Source organism: Mchenga conophoros, linkage group LG8, assembly GCF_057382185.1.
Source record: "Mchenga conophoros isolate Kocher_MC1m ecotype Shallow Benthic linkage group LG8, M_conophoros_male_GT1.1, whole genome shotgun sequence".
Classification (NCBI taxonomy): domain Eukaryota; kingdom Metazoa; phylum Chordata; class Actinopteri; order Cichliformes; family Cichlidae; genus Mchenga; species Mchenga conophoros.
In genome coordinates this window covers 7,974,629-7,993,045 of record NC_140533.1, presented here as the reverse complement: position 1 = coordinate 7,993,045, position 18,417 = coordinate 7,974,629, and the positions used below count along the sequence as shown (strand labels likewise).

General features: G+C 41.4%; 1 protein-coding gene across 1 annotated transcript in view; it reads right to left on the bottom strand.

The window, feature by feature from the left end:
- The window catches only part of pkd1b (polycystic kidney disease 1b), a 33,100-nt gene extending 14,980 nt beyond the window's left edge, over positions 1-18,120 (bottom strand). Inside the window, exons 1-23 of the mRNA XM_085283802.1 lie at positions 18,028-18,120; positions 17,654-17,847; positions 16,756-16,874; positions 16,457-16,604; positions 15,675-15,940; positions 14,816-15,577; positions 13,623-13,754; positions 13,298-13,473; positions 13,036-13,172; positions 8,627-12,294; positions 7,986-8,138; positions 7,707-7,847; positions 7,259-7,535; positions 6,949-7,051; positions 6,695-6,823; positions 6,424-6,574; positions 5,781-5,918; positions 4,803-4,947; positions 4,039-4,725; positions 1,474-1,627; positions 1,123-1,378; positions 826-1,021; positions 527-694 (exon numbers count right to left, since the gene is read on the bottom strand). Coding sequence (XP_085139928.1) covers positions 527-694; positions 826-1,021; positions 1,123-1,378; positions 1,474-1,627; positions 4,039-4,725; positions 4,803-4,947; positions 5,781-5,918; positions 6,424-6,574; positions 6,695-6,823; positions 6,949-7,051; positions 7,259-7,535; positions 7,707-7,847; positions 7,986-8,138; positions 8,627-12,294; positions 13,036-13,172; positions 13,298-13,473; positions 13,623-13,754; positions 14,816-15,577; positions 15,675-15,940; positions 16,457-16,604; positions 16,756-16,874; positions 17,654-17,735 — 8,188 coding nt within the window. The 5' untranslated portion in view covers positions 17,736-17,847; positions 18,028-18,120. The remainder of the gene's footprint in view (positions 1-526; positions 695-825; positions 1,022-1,122; positions 1,379-1,473; positions 1,628-4,038; positions 4,726-4,802; positions 4,948-5,780; positions 5,919-6,423; positions 6,575-6,694; positions 6,824-6,948; positions 7,052-7,258; positions 7,536-7,706; positions 7,848-7,985; positions 8,139-8,626; positions 12,295-13,035; positions 13,173-13,297; positions 13,474-13,622; positions 13,755-14,815; positions 15,578-15,674; positions 15,941-16,456; positions 16,605-16,755; positions 16,875-17,653; positions 17,848-18,027) is intronic.
- Positions 18,121-18,417: the final 297 nt, after the last annotated feature.

Below are 18,417 nucleotides of genomic sequence, written 5' to 3'. Positions count from 1 at the left end.
GGTGCATTGGTGTACATGGCATTAATGAGTAACTCTAACATCTTTGAAGGCACCATTATTCATGAATAATATATATACCGTTTTGGGGCACCATATGTTGTCATCCGGAAATTAAAGGCAATGCCAAACCATGCTGAGAATGTATAGTTCTGGAGCAAGAGTTGGGTGCTCAGCTTTCACACCTGTAACTCACACCTGTCACCCAGTAAAAAACTTGGACATTATGACTAAAAACAGGAGAAAAGAGGCCGTAAACTGTTAAGCAACTTCCCTCCTGAGTTCCCAAATGCTAACAGAGGGGTGTTAAAGGAAAATGTGATCACGTGTTCAAAGGGACTGTGTGTAAAACACAACAAAATAAAACATAAAACAAAAGAAATATCATTCTTACATTTGATTTGTTTGCTATTTTGAAAATCATTAAAGGTAGACTAGATTGCCTGGTGCTTGATTTTGTACACCTGAGGGAACAGAACTGGAAATAACTGAAGAGGCCTGGTCCAGTAATTGTGACCACATAATGTACCTGTGTTATCATGCCAGATGCGAATTTTCCAGACTTCGCCCATGTTGTCATCTGTCTCCACATGAAACTGGTCCAGGCTGCCACGCTGGAAAGCTCCATCCCTCTGCAGATGGTGCGAGCCGCTCTTTTTCAGACCATACAAACTAATGCCAACATGTGCCGTAGTCCCTGAAGGGTAGCACCACAGAAACGATCACTTTCCATTTAATTTTAAAGCATTCAAACAGGATAATTCAGCCATTACATGTAATGTTTGGCTTTTCATTTTCTGTCTCTTTAATGTCTTCTCTTTGGCTGACCTGCACCGGGCCTCCAGCCAGTCTTTACCAGCACTCTGTAGTGGTACAGCCCGGTTCGCCCACACAGTGGTACCTGACTCAGTCTCAGGCTGTCTAAGTGGTCCAGTTTGTGGGCAATGAGCCCCACCAGCAGGTGAATCAAAACCAGGGCAGCACAGATAATCCCTACCACCATGTTCCTCACAGGTTCTCCTGACTGCAGATTTGAATAGGGGGAGAAGGAAAAGAGCAAAAATCATGCATTTATTTTATTTTAAAATATATACATCTGCTGTAATCCTCTGTGTTCTCACGTACAGGTGGTAGCAAAACAACAGCCCCTGGATGAACAAACAAACTGGCCCCAAACATGGTGAGGTGCTGGGTGAGACATAGCGCTGTGTGGAGTGTGCTGCCCTCCAGTGGTTGAAGACCTTCCCGGCTCCAACGCCTCTCCTTCACATTGTAGTACTGGCACAGAGAGCTGAACACGCACACAGACACATTGACTGGACCGCCGTCGACCAGAGATGAACTCAGGTTGACAGAAAGAGGCGTATCTGTCCCATTCAGACTGTTGTAGAGGAAAATTAATTCATGTGAAGGTCATCTTTATTCATCAAAATGAGCAATTAGAGCAGTGAGTTGCAGAAGAGAGCCATGACTCACAGGGGAGACAGAAAAATGGTTTCTTCCGAGGAGCTGGCCAGATGAGAGAGTGTAAGAGCCCACTCTCTCATCAGGGAATCCTGGGATGCATTGGTCCTCGGCACTGCAGAGCTTGCTTCAATCTTGACATGTCCTACAGGCAGTGGAGCTGCTCCTAGTGGTGGATATTGCAGTTTAAAAGCAGTAATTTTATTAATAATAGCACAAACATATATTGCAGGTTTAATAAATAATTATGTACAAGAGGCACTACATGGTTGGTCCTGAAAGATACCTCCTATCCTGAAATGTGTACACTCATGTTATTAGTACATTTATTAATGAAAATGCATTCATATTTTGTAAGTATAGTAGTCATTGCATTGTTCGGGACTGACAGTAAAGTAACAGCAACACACTGATTATTTTTAAACAGTATTATTTTATTTATCTAAAAAGATAAAAAGCTATTCCCTGACTGTGATGTTTGCCCCCTGAGGTAGTCACTATGGACTGTAATAAACTGACTAAAAACTAGAATCATGCACAACAGACGTACAGTGCTATTCTTTTTTTGTTTTGCATATTTGTCACACTTCAATGTTTCCAACAAATTTTTAGCATTAGACAAAGATAACCTGTAAAAATACAAAATAGATGGGGTTTTTTTTTTTAACTTTTTAAATCTACCTTGCCCTATTTGAAAAAGTGGTATGATGTGAGACATTCAGAAATGGAAGAAAGTTTGAATAGTGGTGAATGTTCTCAGGAGTGGCCGATCTACTAAAATTAGTTCTAGAGCACATCACTGACTCATCCAGGAGTCACAAAAGAACCCGGAACAACATCTAGCAGCTGCAGGTCTCCGTTAAGAGTCAGAGTTCAAGATTTAATAATAAGAAAGAGATGGGCAAAGATGGCATGGGAGAGGTCCATGGCAAAAACCATGGAAAACATCCTGATGATCCCCAAGACTTTTGGGGAAAATACAGTTGAACTTTTTGGAAGGTTTGATTCCTGTTGCATCTGTTTTCATTTCATAAAAGACCAGGTTTGGATAACTTCTTTCTCTTAATAAATGATATCATTATTTACTAAAGTAAAGACATAATTTAAATCTTTGTCTAATATTATGATTTGGCTTCTTATATGAAATGTACAGGTTTGATAAAATGTGTAATGTGTAAAAAATATTGTGTAAGAAAGGGGGCAAATATATATTTTTATAGCACAGTAGCTTTGAGTCTGAAAAGCTCTAAACCTGTATATTATTTAGCAGCCACCAGGAGGCTGCAAAAAATGTTTGGTCCTTTTGAAGTATATAAGAAAATTCCCTTGGCGTTGTATTCATTTTGGGTTATATGAATAAAATATTTAATCCATTTTATAAATTTAGGTCATAGTACCAGAAAGAATGACTATCCTGGCTAGAGTTAAACACTCTCACCCACATAGCAAAATTGGTATGGCCCGGATCTGTCCCACACAATGTGCTTACACATGGCCCACACAGTGTTGCCAACTTAGCGACTTTGTCGCTATATTTAGCAAGCTTTCAGACCCCTTAGCGCTAAAAAAAGACGTGAAAGCGCGTATCGCTTTTACTCTCAACAAGCAGCGGGTGCTGTAACGCAGTCAGTTCTTTTACTCTTTTACTCTTATGCTGTTTTGTGGATCACAAGGTTTAAAACTACTTATAAACACACACACACAAAGTAACTCCACCACAGTGCCTATTTCGGGTCACTTTTGCCGGTCCAAGCCCGGGTAAAGGAGCAGGGTTGGAATTGTGACATTAAAAAAAACAATAATTGCTAAAAGAAATTTAATTTGTGCTGTGCTGGATCTATTTAAGAACTAAATAGAAATTAACCAGCAGTGCCGGCTTGATACCAGATCCGGGCCAGACCTGCTTGCTATGTGGGTTGGCTAAGGTTTGTGATAGTTAGCTAATAAGTGTATGGATTTTTGCACTGAGATCCTGGCTACTAGCTCGGCACATCTGGTTTCAAAACACAAGAATAGTGATGATGACATTGCTCATCTCAAGGCTTCAGACTAGAGCACTTATTTACACCTATTTTTCCTGGTGTAAAAACATAAATGCATCCTGGTAATCAAGATAGCTAGTAAGCGCAAGCATTAGCTGATAGCTCCCCAGCTCACTCTTCTTTACCTGGTAAATGTATTTATTTATAAACAACAGCCCAGGATGTTAAACAGTTATATCAGCCTTGCGAATATTTTATGAAAAGAAGAGGTTAATGTCTTTAAAATCAGACCTAAAAAACACACAATGTTCTAAACTCAATATGAACTTTTGTAACTGTGTTTGCAAGAAAACCCCACAGAGCTCCATTAAGTATCAGGCTATAAAAGCAATGAGCTGTGATATGCTAAAGGACCCATAGAGTTTAGGAACTGTGTATTGACTTAATAAGAGGCTTTAAACTAAGAAATAGTAGCTTTTGTGTTCATATTTGTAATGGGTATTTAGCTAAAACTTCTACACTCATGAAAACAGAAACAGGTAACAAATCTGGAGCAGGACAGACCCAGAGTAAGAAAAAAATAAAGAAACTGTACCTGGCGCCAAGGTGAACTTGAAGGCGATATATAAACCTGCATTTTCATCCAGGCTATCTGGAACTTTTACTGTGAAGTTCAGCTGTCCTTTAGTCGGTAGTGTTACAGTAAGACATGTCCCATTCCTATCTTTACCTACTCTCTCATTTCCATGATCCAACGAGTACTTATTTGGCAGGGCGACCTGAATGGCTTGTTCAGGGTCCAAACCCACAATGGGTATGGGCTGACCCTGAGGAGTGCTGAGCTCCATGGCCACAAGAGTGGTGGAAATTGGAGGATTGGCTCCTTCCAGTAAAGCGTTGTTATCCAGTAGTTTATCCAAACCAAACAACACCTGCACCACCTCAGACTCTGTATTCTCCAGATGAGCTATCAGGGAGGAGGGCATAGTAAACTGACAATGATGAGAAGCCTTAGATTTGTCAGGAAATGATGACTGCCTCGTTATCTGGTTTGACTGGCAGAGGAGATCAGAAGGGTCTCCTTGGAAACCCACTGAGGTGATATAGTTGGTGGACAGCAAAAAAGGCACCTCGCCAGAAACATATGAACGCATCAGTGTGCGCATTAGAGCTCCAGCATGACTCAGTGCTGACAGGGAGATTACTGATGCTCCCTGCAGAGTTCCCGAGTAGGCTGGGTAAAAACCACTGGATGATTCAGACGCGGCTGCCAGAGTACTACCTGGAAACACATAGAATATGGTAAATTTGATGTCAGTACATGACTATTTCATGCAGGAGATGGTGGTTGGCCAGCACCTATAACATTAAGGATGTTTCTTCCCTTATCTGCGGCTGACAAAACGGCAGGATCCGTCTCTTTCTCTATTACATGGATCATCTTCCCCACAGTTTCCAAAACTTTCTTCTGAGAGGTTTCACGTACCAACTCACTGGGAACAGCCTGGAGTAAAGAAAACATGCAATGTCAATGCAAGCAAAAAGAAAAAGAAGACGACTATGCTTCTGTTGGGATTAAATAATTTGCAGTGCCTCAATAATTCTATGCTTTTTAATAATAAGTGTTATAAAGTTATATAGTGTAGTATTAAGTGGACACAGCCCTGAAAAATAAAGGCATTAGACCATGTGTCCTTGGAGAGTAGAAAGCTGCAGACTCTCACTCACGCTTGCCTGGGGAAATGTAGATAAGAGGGGACCATCTCTAGTGGAAAGTTACTGAGACGCTATTGTTTAGACTAGAATGAGAGAGCTTCTGTAATAAAACTGTCAGGGGCACACCACCATTTTGAGATCCACGGCAACGTGTCATGCAGGACGCATCTCCCTTCTAGAAGTAATAAAGTGTTAAATGGTCTACTGAGCAGTGTTTTGTCTTCCATCGGATGCCTCTGAGGAATCAGTGTTGATATTTACACTTCACATAGTACATAAAACATAAAAGTCATGCTCTTGTTACTAAATCTATAATTATGATCCAGTAATATAATGTAAAAGGCTGAATTTCTGCATAATAAGTAGGTACGTAATTTATTTATTTTTTGCATTGTAGTATTACTACTTTTGTCATGAACCCCCCACAGCAAGATACCGAAGCCCAAAGTTGCTCCATTTCACGTCTGTGAGCTAAATTAAGCTTGCAGTGGGGGAGTGGTGCTGACCTTTTCCTTCAATTCTCTACCAGAAAGCCAAGTAAATTTTTCCAAAATGTCAAACTGTTGCTTCTTCCCCTCAAGCTCACAGTTTTTGTCTGGGCATTGTCTGTGGGTTCCTTACCACAGACTGTGACAGTGTCGCACTGATCTGATCAACATCTAGTAAGGTGGACACAGGGAGAGAGGCGAGAGCTTCTGTTACATTTTCTCGGATCTCCCTCCTATCCATGAGTTCCTCGGCAGTCCACTCAAAGTCCATCTGGTGAAAGGAGTGAAGTGCAGACTCAGGATTCAAAGTAACAAATAATAGTCAAGTTTTATTACAAAACTAGTAGCTACAGGCCAGAAAAGGAAATCAATAAGAGGTAATCCAAGTAAAATCGTTTTCCAAAAGGGAACCAATAGGACACAGGAATACAGAGATTTAATTTTCAAGAACATCGAAATACATAATGAGTGGCAGGGCAATCGGGATGTTGGGTACAAGACGGCATCAAGACACGATGTAAGACCATTCACCCAGGAGAGCTCAAAACACCAGTCACATGATTGCCAAAGAAGAAAAGGAAATGAATAATCACTGAAACATGAATTAACTTGACAGAGGGAAAACACAGAAGGAAACACTGACGGGACTAATAGAATTTTAATCTTATAATCTAAACTAAAACTCAAAAAAAAAAAAGCTCAAGAAAAAATCTCTAATACCAAAATCCACAGACCATGACACATGCACTGGAATATGAACATTTTACATACACTACCTGATTGAGCTTGCTGGTGAGGGCAATGCAATACGGGATGATTTCTTGAGGGTTACCATGTTGGACCAAAGCCCACAGTTCAGTCTGGCTCTTGTTTCTGAGCCACTGACTGGCAGCTTCATTGACTGCAGGATTTTCCACTGTTAGTGTTCTTGGGAATGCAGAAATGCAGGGCCACATCAGTTCAGTGCATTAAACTTTACAGACACTGGGCCTGAGATGTATTATTCATAAAGAATTCTCTTAGATTTTAACTAACACGACTTCTCACCTGTTCAAAGCCACAGACTTTGCCCCAGAATGGTTCTCTACAAGCAGAATGACTCTGATAACTGACACGGTTTCTCTTTGTCCAGGACTTCCCACTGGGACCAGCGTGCTGAACGTTGACTGTGTCCCCCTTGGGAGAAAAATTCAGACAATCCAAACTATAACTTTGTGTTATGAAAGGCTTAATTTTAAAGGAATAACTAAGCCTGCATGTACTTGGATGTCTATTAATAACTGCAAGCTGAGGCCATTTACCTATAGAGTGTGAGCACAGGGCACACAGTGCTAATGAGCTGACATAATGCCACCTGGAAGGTATAGATCAACTGAGAGACTCTGCTTTCATCATCTTGCCATCCTATCCCAGAGAGAGCAGATGTTAGACACAACCATAAACAACAACGTACATTAAACTCCAGCTGTGTGATTTTAACTTGTTTCATTAAATTTGTCAGCTGGGTTGAAAAGTGTGAAAAAAAAAAACATTTACACTTTTAACCTGTCAGATGAAAACATCAATGCAAATTAGATTGTGTAGCCCTGTCGTTTTATAACTTAGTGATACCTGAACAGTTGTAGGTGACCTTTGTCTCCAGTAGTTGTATGTCTGACTCTGGACTCAGATCACATAGGCCGCCGTGTGGTGGATTGTTTGTTTGTATCATCAAGACGGCACTGCCCCGTTCCCCACTGTGAGGCTGGGCTACATCTAGGGCAAAGTAATAACTCTGTCCTGGCTGAAGGATGCCTGATCGCACCACCAAGCGAGAATATTTCCCTTTAGTGGTGACCTCATCAAGGACAAGGGACAGACCACTTTGGTCATGAGCTCTCCATTTGTACTGTAGAAGACACGTTCATGACTCACAGTAATAACAAAATATATAGGCATATTTATATATTTCCCAATTTAAAAATAATCAGCCAGTCATTACTTTAATTTATCTACTAAAGAAATAATTAAATACAACCTCACACAATATTTCTTTTGCATTTAATTTGACAATAGTTACCTGTGCCTGGTCATCACATTGTCCACAACGTCCAGAAAGGATAACGGGGGTGTTGTAACTGATGTGGTTAGCAGATGAGCGAACAGAACAGGATACACATTCTATAGTCACAGGAAGCAAGTGAGCGTCACTGACAGTTACCTGAAAGAAATAAGACATAAGACAAGGTTTGATGGTCATTCAGCCCAGTAGCTTCTTCCCTCAGTGACAAGTTCATCCATACCTGCTTATATCTCCAAAATCATCTGATTGCAAGCAATATTCAACATAACTCCATACCGTTTGGTTAACAGAGGAAGGTTTCCTTCCTTCCTTGTGCACAGTAAGGGTGAAAATGTAGATTGTGCCAGGGTGTAGATGATTGCTTTGTATAGTCATCCTACTGCTGGTCCACCCGATGGGCTGCTTTACAAAAGAGGACTCTTTGGAGTTCTGCAAATTGTTGTTATAGTTAGACGCACGATCTGATATCCTCGTGTTGGTGTTGTTCCCAGATCATCATACTAAATGTTGTTCCAGGATCAACATTGCAAGTGACCAATCAGATTGTTGTGACGTCATACTTTTGCGACTTCGGGAAAAACCGGCGTAAAACAAAAAACTGTGCTTAAGCTGCGAGAAACCACCTCTGTCCGCCGATCAACGGACCCTAACCCTAACCCTAACCGTAACCCTTTAATAAACAGTAAGCAGAATTGATATTGTCCTTGCAACATTGGAATTTCATAAATGCACGAATGGCTTGGCGCGCAAAAGAATAACGTCACAACAATGTGATTGGTCACTTGCAATGTTGAACCTGGAACAACATTTTCATGATGGTCTGGGAACAACACCAACATGAGGATATCAGATCATCCATAGTTAGACACAGAATGAATGCAATACAATAGAAATCTTAAACATACAAAGCTGCCTACCACTGCCATGCAGCTCCAGTGATACTGAAGGGCATCTTCTACTCCTGGCTCAATATCAGGGTCATAAGAGTCAGACCCATCAAGGACAAGGTTGTTTAAGCTGGACCACCATCTGTGGGAGCCTCCCTTGATGAGAGCTACTAATGGTGAGTGGACCACTGTGATGTTAGTCTTCAGTTTGAGGAGGATGGGAGTTTCCTGGAATGAAAGTGTGAATACCAGGCAGTAGCTCCCTACATTAAGCACATGCTTTGGGATTGAGAGAAAGGGTGTTGCATCCTCCAGATTTTGGAGAATGACTTTGTTTCCGGAAATATCAGTGTTGCCATAGGCACAGTCTGACTCGGTGAATACCTCCCACAGATAGAGAGTCTTGTAAGAAGAGCAATTAATATTCATACTTGCTTCAAAGAAACTTGTTCTAGACCTAAATATAGTAGACTGGCTTTGGACCAGGGAGGCCTGTGGGCTGGAACATTGAAGATCCTCCACCTCTATGTGTAGCTGTGAGGACACATTGCTGACACTGTTGAAAACTGTGACCATAACTTTGTATTTGCCGGTGTTATAATAAGTGTGGTTAATAGCACTTGACTCTGTCACTAATAATTCCTTGGACTCTCCAAAGTCCCACACATATTTAATATTGCTTCCTTTGCCCACCGTTGCAGAAAATCGGACAGGATGTTCAACAAATATTTTCTTTGAATGACAGACGAGCTTTACTTTCCTAACAGGCCACTCGACTGTAGCAGTCAGGTTTACTGTCTGAGAGCATTGTCCATTGCTGGCTGACACACTAACAAACAATGAACCACTATCCAAAGGAGTAAAGATGACTTCTTTTCCCATGAGCCAAGTGGGCCTTGACCTTTCCAAGTGAAACATCCAGGTGTAGTTGACTGGAAATCCACTTTGAACCTCTGCTTTGAATTGGGTTCCTTTCTGAGCTTCTAGAGTAGTAGAACAACAGTTTACAAGTTGCAAACCTTGAACTTGCTCAGTGATTAGAATGCTAGAGGACGCCTCTGCACTACTGACCTGGTTGAAAGCTTGAACTGTAACTATGTGTCTCCCGACTGGAAGACTTGATGTGGTGTATTGGCCCTCAAAAATATCATGACTTAGAGTCCAGTGTTTGTTTTGGAAAGTTATAAGAAAGCTTACATTGCTTCCTTTGGAGATTGTTGGAATAAATGTTACTTGTTTGTTACTACAGAAGGAGGACTTGCTATTGCCCAGCACAAGACCTTTGACTGCATCCTGGACTCTGACATTGTGTGAAACCATCTGCCAACTTATCTCATTGGAAACATTCAGATACACCTGGTAGGTGCCTGCATGTGGAAATCTGTAGATAAATGTTTGACTGGTTGAGGTGAAAATGTTCTGTTTAGCAGTTCTAGCTTTCCAGTCCCAATGCAGATCATTACCCTTGTGAATAAACCCATGAAAGGAAAGAGTAGCACTTGCATTGACATAAAATGGATGTGTCTTGTTGTCAATTTGAAAGTCTACATCTTGGACTTCTTCCTGAACCAAAAACGGTTTGGTGTTGTTACTCTGGCTAACAGCGTTCCAAACTACAACTGTGACAAGATAAGAACCCAGACTTGGAAAAGTGTAAAGCAGAAAAGGTTCCTGTGTCTGAAGGGGTAAAAGGTTAGCATTCATATGCCAAAGATATTGTAAGTCTGATCCGGTATCCACAAAAACAGAGATATTCACTACTTTCTTCCATGCCACAAAGTTTGACTGTACTGTTATGACTGCATTTTTTACACGTTCAACTACTACTAAAGAAACACTCTTGGTAACCTCACCCAACACATTGGAGGCTCTAAGCTGAACTGAAAGATTACCAGGTGTTCCAGGTAACAAATGAAAAAGTTCTCCTTCACCTGCAATTTGTTGGGTTGTTTCACTCTGTCTGGCAAGCCAATGGAAAGTAATGTTGGAGCCTTTGGTGACTGAAGTAGTAAACAACACTTCCTCATGAGTTGGTATATATTTCTCATTTATCAGGCTTTGACATTCAATCTGAAGTCCCTCTATTCTTTCAAATGCCTCAATTAAAATATCTGCCTCTCTTTTACTCAATAGATTCTGTGCTATAGCGCTTACTCGATACACTCCTGGTCTCGGGAAAGCAAATCTAAACTCATGAGTTCCCTGACTGGTTAAAGATATGCCTTCTACTGTCCAAAAGTAGCTGGCACTGCTAATTCCAGCACTGCTAACTGCTGTGATGACAGTTTCCTCTCCTACCACAGAATAAGGGTGGCTGGTGTGAAGTGAAAGATCTGAAACAGGGAGTAATACGTTCACTGTGAGGGTTGTAGAGTCCCGGCTAACAGCGTTAAATGCTGTTGCAGTGACTGTGAACTGACCCAACAAAGTAAAGACATGTGAGACGTTATGTTTCTGCTCCGCTGGTGACCCATCTCCAAAGTTCCACAGCACTGACACATTGGTGCCAGCACAACTGGCAATCCAAAATGATGCTACTGTATTGACAATCAGTGCATCACTTTGGCTATTGTGCCTAATAGAAAGTCCGCTCACTGGTTTTTGAACGGTAATGTTAACTTTGGCTGTTTTGCTGCTGACTTTGTTACTTGCTGTTACTGACACCTCTTCAACACCTTCATCTCCAAAGACAAAACACCTCTCAGAGTTTTCAGTTACAGCAGCAAGATCATAGGAGTTACTAAACCATTTGAACTGGTAACCCATCATCTGTTCAGGGGACACTAACACACCAAAGCATATTTGTTCGCCAACTGCCACCACATTCTTTGAGCGTTGCATCACAACATTCGTTATCGAACTTTGAACACAGACACTCTTATTAAATGAGGTACGTGCGAAAGAACTAAACACAGTCAGGTTAACATGAAAAATACCATGGCTTGGAAATATATGCATGGCTGTGGACTGTCCTATCACTACAGTTACATTTGAGTCTTTAAACAGCCAATGAAAAGTCAGACTGGATATGTTTCCATTCACCAGAGCTGTAAACTGCGTGTCTTTTCCACTCATGATGCATTCTGTCGGGAGAACACCTCTAATAGTCAAAGCATAGACCTCAACAACGATAGACTGAAAAGCTTTGCTGACAGAATTATAGACAGTCACTTTTACTGTATAGTTCCCTGGAAACTTATAGATGTGTGAGATGGAACCATCTGTAAGATTCTCCTGCTGGGACCCATCACCAAAGTCAAAATCCCAGAGGAGGTCAGTACCAGTAGAAACCTCAGCTTTGAAATCTGTAGCAGAGCCAACTTCACTTGATCTGCTGCTGGAGACAGTTAATCCAGAGATTTTCTCCATAACTACCACCACGTGCCAGGCACTAATGGATGAAACTGTGTTATTAGCCAGTACTGTGATGTTGTATACTCCTGCAGATCCAAACCTACGGCCAGTTCTAGCGTGGATGCTTTGGACAGCTTTAGAACCATCTCCAAAGTCCCATGTGTAGAAGACAACAAAAGCGGAGGGTTCGGTGGAAGCTTCCAGGTCGAAAGTCTGGTTGACAACAGGCACCAAAGTGGAAGGGGAAATGAAGAGGCTGATTAACAGAGGGCGGACATTTATCTTCATGGATGTTTCAGTGTTGTCATATTGATTGGAGACTTGAACGTGAAGTGTGTAGTCCTCTGGATTAAACACAGAAAATGAATTTTGCTTTATTGTACTAAATACTATAAGTGCATAGCAGTCAACCACAGTGTCATTTGTGGTACTTCCTACTATAGATTTGAGAAAATTTCAAAAATATTATCCTTTCTAAAGTGGTTAAAAAAAATATGAATCTCCATTAAAAGAGAAACAAATGGTTTAAAATATCTACATATGATTCTGGGGTCTCTGCCAAAAAGGCAACAAAGAGAAAATGTAAAAGTTAAATTAAATTAACTAAAAGTTAATTTAATGTTTGCTTAACTGGCTGTTTAAAGCACCATTAAACTCATATTAATTACCTTTTTGGCCAGCGTTTGTTGGAGAAACTAATTGTAAACATAACACTGCTCTACTGCGAACACATAAAGTCAATATGCTGAAGGAGTTTGCAATCATTTGCCTCATTACACATCAAGCAGACATATAGGAACATTAGTATTTAGAATCTGGTTTGGTTTTAACCAAAATGTGCAGCACTCCCAAATGCTCTAATATGTCCTCCAGACTTTCTAACAGTGTTGATGCTTGGTAGGTAGAATACAGTGGGTTTACTGGAGTTAGTTGCTAAAATCAGCTTTTTTGTTAAGAAATAGGAAGGTCTGATTAAAAGTGGCAGTGAACCAAAACATTAAAGACATGGGATGTAAAGTTAAAATAGTGAAAAATATTACAATAATCAGCAGTGTCAATAATTTAAGTCTTCTGTGTGTGTTTACCTGGGATCTGATAGCTGTAGTTTACCGAGTCCTGGATATACATTTGCTTCTCTCTTCTTGCCACATGTGCTTCCATGGCCTGACATGGAGCAGGCTGCGTGTGGATGACACTGCTACTGCCATCCCCAAAATCCCATCTAAGTGACAAGTTGCATGAAAAGCATACAAAAAGAGCTTTATGAGTGCATTTTCAGTGTGAGACTTTCTTGTCAATAAAAATTTCAATAAAAGTCTTGGGCGAGATGGCTACAGAAGTCCTTACCTAAAGGTAACTGGAAGGGAGATATCAACTCTGACCCTCACAGTGTAGAGGTGAGTAACATCCACAGCCACAACCTCACTGACTGACAGGAACTCTGGGTCAGCTAGCAGCGTGATTTCATCTGCAGTCAGGAGGATTTGCTGGCTCTGTGAGCTCACGGGGTTGGATGCTGTCACCTACAGATAGTTCACTGATTACTAAAACTGCTTTTTCAATCCTTTTTTCTATTACGGTAACTGTAATCATGAAATTTCTATTTGTTATATTTGCCAAATAATTTATAACAACTAATATCTGAGCATAGTGCACTTCTTTTTTTTTTTACCAGCAGCTTATACTCAGCAGGTTTCTTGAACATTACACTGTAAGATCTCCCTTCATAGGCAAACTCTTTCAGGTCGTCAATCACCCATGAGAATTTTACTGAAGAGCCGCTCTCCACTGTGGCTGTAAATGACTACAAAATAAAACATAAAAAATGTCATTACATTAAACTAAGGTAACTAACATTACTTTCATATCCATGTTTAACTGTGATTGCAACTCTTACTAAAACACTAACTAAATGTAATACAAAATAGTCAATGGCCTCCAATTTAAGCACTTAAGACGGCTCAACCACAAGTGGTCCAGTCAACCACAAATATTTGATGGAGCTTTCCATACAGCTACTGAAATACAACTGATATGCAAGGTATAAAGAAGATGCACTGACACACTGTACTCCAGGTACAGAAGCACACTCACAGGCACACCAAGAAACCCCAGGTTAAGATTAAGCAAGGGAATCAAGTCAGTCAGTGATGTGTCAGCCTGAAACACTGTGGTGATGAACAAAGCAATGTGACCAGTGCAGAGAGCTTTCAGCAGCTGATGGATTCAAATAGGAATCTTTGGTCCTATGCATTGTGAGCTGAAATATCTTGGACTTGATGAAATATTACACCAATGATCCACTGGAATTGTAAATTAATGTAGATAAGAAACATACTATACTTATCAACTTTATGTTACGTGTAAAGGTTCTTTAGGTATTCCTGCTATGAATTCTTGAAGTTATACTTGCAAATTTAACATTTTTTGCTAAAAACAAACAAAACCAAAAAAAAATCTGACAAAAAAAAAACAAACCTCTGGAAAAGTTTTTAAGTTGCCAATTTGATTTCTCTGTAGTAAGAAAAATAAATAAATCTAAAATTGCCAGTGGCTGGAGTTATGTAGTATATTAGCTTTTTCCTGTGTTGGCCATCACACACACATGCAACCCTTATGTGGATAGATGGTTAAAATGATGGATGGATGGATGATTATGAACTATTGTCTGGGGACCATATGTGTCCTCCAGAACTTGGATAACAATTCATCTAGTTGTTATTAATTTCTTTTGGTTGCATTCAAACTGGCATAACAATTAACATAAACTGCTATTTTGAGACTCACACAAACTATTTCGTTAAAATATATTGTTAAAAAAAAAACTTAGCATCTTTGTCACTGTTTCCTTTTTGGTGGTCTCACCTGCGATGTATCTACAAGCATCCTCAGGCATCCATGTGGCTCAACACTAAGCCCCGTCACAGGCTCGTAGCCACAAACCTTCACGCTCAAACTCTGAAAACTTTGCACATCCATCACACTGATGTTCAGGATTTGAATTCCAGGTGATGATAAGACCAGAGTCACAGATGAAAACCAGGCATCCTGGGATTGCTTCCTACAGCCAAGTAAAGACTGAAACATATTTTCAGGACAGGATGGAAGAAACGGAACTCCAGTCTGGAGCACCGGGGCTGACCATGAGCTGCTGGCTTTTTCTCCAAACAGGGCCTTGAGAATAATGACAGTTGGGGCATTGATTTGGACATGAATCTGGTTCTTATCATCTGGGAGTGGGTGAATGACCTCAAGTTGGAATTTAGACCTAAGACTGGGATTAGGGCCTGTAGTAAGGGGCCTAATACCACTGACAGTGGCTGTCTCTGTCGGAGTATAGTCAAAGATGTCTTCATGCTCCGTAGCTCTGTGAAGGGTGTCCACATAAAGCATCCTTAGATTACACACAACTCCATCCACCCACTTGCTTCCTTGGGGCAGTAAAGTAACTCCTTCCAACCAGCCTCCCCACTCCATCCCCCTGAAGGACAGGTAACTTTGGCTCCAGGGAGAGTTTCGAGAGGCTTCACTGTTTAGGCAATGTAGAAATGTTCCAGAGTCAAGAGTGTGCTGTATAGCCACAATATCATCAGGGTAAACCACGATGGCTCGCTCTAAGAGGGACAGCTATTGAAAAAACGAACATGATAATGTGTAAAGAATTATTGTGGCATACGTTTTAAAAGGTGCATTTTCCAAAAAGGTTGCAAGATAATCAACAAACCCTTATGGTGTTTAGCTCGAAGGTGGGGTTTATTTTCAGAGGCAGGTCTGCCACCACGTGATAGAACGGTGGTAAGTCGGAGTATCTTGGGGGTAAGGCAAAGCCCCGATTTCTGATGGCAGAGTCGTAGGTGCTGCATGGACTGGTGGTGAGCACGCATGCCTCCAGTAGATGGCACCAGTGCTGCCCTGTGCTGCAGCCCCCTGTAGTGTTACACAGCGGTACTGCTGAGCAGCAGCTGAATGGATTAAGGAGAGAGCTGCAGCCTGACAAATAAAAAAGCAGATTATCACCTACAGTATCAGACAAATACATCCTACACCTCCTTCCCATTAGCACCTACTCAGCTCGACTCAACTTGACTCGGTTTTTAGCGTTTTCTATCAGGTGGTAACTTGGTTAGTAGTTGTACCTAGTCAGCCTGGGTTCCCATCAAGCTGAGTCAAGCAGAAAATGTGATGTCGATAGACTGCGTGCCATCACTGAGAGTGATGTCACTGAATAACCCAAGAGCCTGCATCATTTTCTGACTCTCTTCTTTTAGTCTTACAAAAGGCCATAAAGTGACCAGCAGGTATACATCACCTCAGTGTCCTCCAGTTTGTGTTGTGTTTGTGTTGCGTACAAATGACACACACTGCACACTCTGCCTTCCTATAACTATCCCACCAACATTGAGGTAGTACTAAATTGTACTGAAAAATATCCCAAACTGAGTTGAGTGGATCTGAGCCAAGTAGGTGCTATGAAAAATTAGGCTTTAGTCACAGCTGTTTCAGTACCTGGAGGTACCAAGTGGTAGTTAGGGTTGCAGTAGGGCCGAAGTATCTGGACACGAGCCAGAGAGGACACAGGACTGGGCTGGACCACCAGTTCCACTGATAGCAACTGACCTGCATGACTGAACCACAAGCCTGGGAAAAGCTGCATCTGTGGGAGACATGGGAGCCTACTTATATACAAAAGTTGTGAGTGTTTCATCCTCTCCTTTCCCTAGTTTGGAATCACATAGCAGCCGTTCATCTTATAATATCCTATGAGTCCTTGAGTCAGGAGTCAGTGATTAAGCACAATACTTTACCTCTGCTGTGTGCCGTCCAATGTCTGGAACACTGGGAAGAAGCTGCACGTGGGTTTCCGCATATATGCCGGTCATGAGAGCCAATCCAATGAGGTAACTGTCTATCGATGGTAAAGGCGCTACAGGAAGATGAATAAAACAAAATCACCTCAGTCTATTTCAAATGACATTTTTTATATATTTGACCTGACCCATTGAGGCATGGACACTAACTAACAACAGATCCTTCAAGTCCTGTAAGTTGAGAGCTGGGGGGCCTGCATGGTATCCCACAGATGCACAATTACACTGAGATTTGGAGAACTTGGAGGCCGAGTCAACACCTCAATCTTGCTGTCGTACTCAAACCATTCCTGCTTTTCTTTCCAAGCTCCTTAGACCAGTCAAGAAATACTATTTCCATGAAATGCTGTGTATGGCTGGCAATAATGCTTAGGTAGGTGTTATGTGTCAAAATAACATCCACATGGATCCACAAGGATTTCCAACAGAACGTTACCAAAAGCTTCACACTGCCTTCGTCAGCTTGCCTTCAACCCATATTGCATCCTGGTGCCAGGAGTTCCCCAGGTAAGCGATGAACACATTAGTCCCTAATATATCCCACCCACTAACAATGTCATGATGACGAGAATAATTAGTGTTATTCACTTCACCTGTCAGTGGTCATAATGCATGCTTGGTCGGTGTTTAAATTAGGCTTTGCCAAATTATCAGCATGTTCAGTCGAGCTGTGTTTTTCTGTTTCCAGAGCTTGAGCTTTGCTTGCCCTCTGCTTTTGTTTGTTTGCCAGCTTGCCTGCCACCTGAAAACTACCATACTGCCTGCATTCAGTTCTCCTTCCTGCTTTCACATTCATGCGTGTTTCTGGTGTCCTTTAATGAAACAAAAATCTCACCATTTACTTCCATTTCACAGATGAAATGGTATTGTCCTGCACACTGGGCCTTCCTCCACCTTCCCAGTGTTCCCAGTGCCATCTGAGTGCACTCCCCTGGACTATCATCATCTTTGTCCCGCCATATTGGACTTTGTGACTGAACAACCCCTTCCTGGTCAGAGTCCTGCAGCCATACCCACACAGTGGTTGTCCTAAAATACAAAATGTTACACATTCTGTGTTAAAGATTAAAAACAGGCTGAAGAAGCATCTCCTCCTGAGAACCAGGGTCATCATTTGTCCTCTGCAGTAGACACACAAATCACAAAAAAACAGAAAGTTCTCAGGAGAATATGATATGAACGACTGTGTATATTGTTTGTCAGACTCACAGTGGAAAGGCATGAAGAAAGAAACTTTGAAGTTCTAGGCTGTCAGCAGCTGCTAAGTCCCCTCCCAGGGTCGTTCTGCATGAAGCCCGTGCTTCAAACCATGACACTGCCATCTCTGACAGCCAATAGCATCGTAGGCTGGTCAGGTGAACCTGACTGCCTTGCGGGCAGGGAATGTTCTCTGGAAAGCAACAGCAAAACTTAGCGAACCACATGCAAGGAGTGCTTTCTTACATAACTCATGTGAATCACATCAGTGATTAGCTTTAAATCCAGCTGAACAAAGACACATTTGACAGAATCACATTTCAGCTTTTAGGTTTAACCTTGACGTTGTGTTTGTGAGACTTCAAAGCACCTGCTGGTTTTATCAGGAAATTTGAGCTACAG